The following is a 2,653-nucleotide window of genomic DNA, read 5'->3' as shown; positions in this document are numbered from 1 at the left end:
TGGATAAAGCATTAGTATCCAGAATGTACAGAGCTCAAATACTAAACAATTAAAATACAAATAACTGTTTTGTTTCTAAATATTATTAAATTTAAAAATTCTTTCTTGTACTTGTTTTAGTCTTCTTTGGACTCTCAATTCATTTTTATTTCATGTAGTTCCAAGATTACCCTTACATTTACTTTTATGGTCTGAATTTTCTGAATTCATTATTTGTATAATTGAACCCTTTCCCTTGATTTTATTTACTATCTTATTAAGGTTCATTAAAAATCATTATCTTGAGTTCTTTTTTTAGACAAATTATCCACTACCTTTGATATCTGTTTCTAGGAAAAGATATTCTTTCAGATGTTTCATGCTACTTAGCTTTTGAAACTTTATTTCCTGTGATAAGATTTGAAAATATGGCAAATAAATTTCTTTTGTCAATCTTTTGAATTGAGAGCTTTCCTTTTATCTTTAAGTAGTTGTGCAATGGGGTTACAATTCACCATGTCAGTTTCTGAGCACAATGCATTTCTATCAATACCTATATTGTCCAGGTTTGTCCAATCTTAAATGATGCTCCTGCCTCAACTTCCTAAGTAGTTGGAATGAAGACTACATGCTACTATGCCTAGCTAACTCTATTTTGTAATGTGGCCTTTCAGGTGAATTCTCTCTATAGATGTGCTCAAGAATACCAGTTGCTTAGACTGCATTGCTTGTGTTTTGAGATGCATGCAGGAACAGAGTACCTCTGTAGCAACTTCATTTACAATCATTTTCAGGCATAAGTGCAGTGTTTTCATAATCATGCCTTCAGAGTTTATGCTGCCATATGGTATGAAACTGTCTTAGATGTAGATTGACCAGTGCTTTAGGTGAGGAACTCATGACTGCGCGTATAGGCAACTGCTACTTTCTGAAATCCATGTAGGGTCACACTTAGATACCAAGACAGAGACGGCACAGATAAAATAGTAATTTCTGTGTGATACAGACAAAATAGACAAATATGGTATCTACATGATGAAATTAAAATCCATAAGTATTTTATTATGTAGAGTTTCACTTTACAGATTGATTAACATCCAATACACAGAGAATGTGTCTCAGAGAACGTGAGAGTCACGATTAAATTTAAGCTAAAATATTCTCATTTATGTAGTAGAGAAATACAGATATTGATCTTGTAGGAAAATAGTTGTCATAATACCTTGAATAGGGGGTAAGTCAAACTCAAAATAAATTCAAGCTTGCAGTTTTTTTCCCAATGATGGTTTTGTTTAAGAAAAGATTAATACAGAACTTGGACTGTGATTTGATTTTAAGATTGAGCATTGAGTATGAGAAACTAGAAATTTTCAAATGATGTTATAGGCTACATATGTTTTGACTAAAACATAGTGTTCTGCACTTTTCCACCTCCTTTAGTATTTGAAGAAAATTATTAGCAATTGAAATCATTTTTCAAAGAGATACTTGTTTCAGACCATTGCACCATTTTCTCTTTTTCATTAGTCTCTTGATAACATTTATTACTTCCTTATTTCTTAGACTATAAATAAAAGGATTTAACAAAGGGATTATTAAAGTATAAAAAATGGCAATGGGAATATCTTTATCTACTTCACTAATCGAATTTGGTCGCGTATACACAAAGAAAAGAGAGCCATAGAATATTGACACAGAGAAGAAGTGGGATGCACAAGTAGATAAGGCTTTGCCTCTTCCCCCTTTGGATTTCATTTTGAATATAGTGAAAAGAATATAGAAATATGATATTAGGACTATGGCAATAGTAAGAATTAGATTTGCACCTGCCAATATAAATAACATCAATTCATTTATATAGGGATCAGCACAAGACAGAGCATGTAAGGGAAGGAGGTCACAGAAAAAGTGATTGATTATATTAGGCCCACAGAAAGTTAATCTAAACAATAAGCCTACTTCAAGCAAAGGATGTAGATTTCCAAATATATAAGCTCCTATGGTCATCTGAATGCAGAGCTGCTTGGACATGATGGTGTGGTACTGCAGTGGACTACAAATGGCCACATATCGGTCATAGGCCATTGCTGACAGAAGATAACAGTCTGTAGTCTCAGCAAGACAGAGGAAATAAAATTGTGCCATACATTCATAGAGGGAAATCCTTCTGTCCTCAGAAAACAGATTTTCTAATGTCTTGGGAGTAACAGCACAGGAACAGAAAGCATCCATCAGAGCCAGGTTTCCCAGAAAGATGTACATCGGGGTATGAAGATGACGTTCCATGTAAATCAATGCTACCAGTCCAAGATTCCCCACCATGGTGATCAGATAGATGGCAAAGAATATGAGGAACAGGGGCACCTTCAGGCCTGGATGATCTGAAAATCCTATGAGGATGAACTCAGTTGTCATGGAATAGTTGTCCTCTGCCATCATTTCCTGTCTGTTGAGATAGGAATGAGGAAGACCTAAAATATCATTAAGAATGCAGTTCATGTTATGTTCTTTTCTTATTATTTCTTCATTAAGCTTCCCTGGTTTCTATGAAATAAAGTACCGTGTACTTCTTGGGGACATTTGTTTTCCTAAGATGTCAGAATGTATGAGTCAAGATATAACTTTCTATTTTGCCCCAATTTCTTGATAAGTATGGTGTGGATTTTGGATGGGG

The 2,653-nt window shown here is 34.3% G+C and overlaps 1 protein-coding gene across 1 annotated transcript; it reads right to left on the bottom strand.

The window, feature by feature from the left end:
* Positions 1-1,455: 1,455 nt before the first annotated feature.
* LOC138831866 (olfactory receptor 5K3-like) lies at positions 1,456-2,415 on the bottom strand. Its single transcript, XM_070028883.1, has one exon. The coding sequence runs from the start codon at positions 2,413-2,415 to the stop codon at positions 1,456-1,458; it is 960 nt and encodes a 319-aa protein (XP_069884984.1).
* Between the last annotated feature and the right edge of the window lie 238 nt (positions 2,416-2,653).

Source organism: Dipodomys merriami, unplaced genomic scaffold, assembly GCF_024711535.1.
Source record: "Dipodomys merriami isolate MVZ:Mamm:240054 unplaced genomic scaffold, mDipMer1.0.p SCAF_2, whole genome shotgun sequence".
NCBI classification, from domain to species: domain Eukaryota; kingdom Metazoa; phylum Chordata; class Mammalia; order Rodentia; family Heteromyidae; genus Dipodomys; species Dipodomys merriami.
Note: the sequence above shows the minus strand (reverse complement) of the source record. Positions and strands in the feature narration are given on the sequence as shown.

Coding starts and splice junctions, on each gene's coding strand:
- LOC138831866 (XM_070028883.1), bottom strand. CDS start 2,415: ATGGCAGAGGACAACTATTCCATGACAACTGAGTTCATCCTCATAGGA.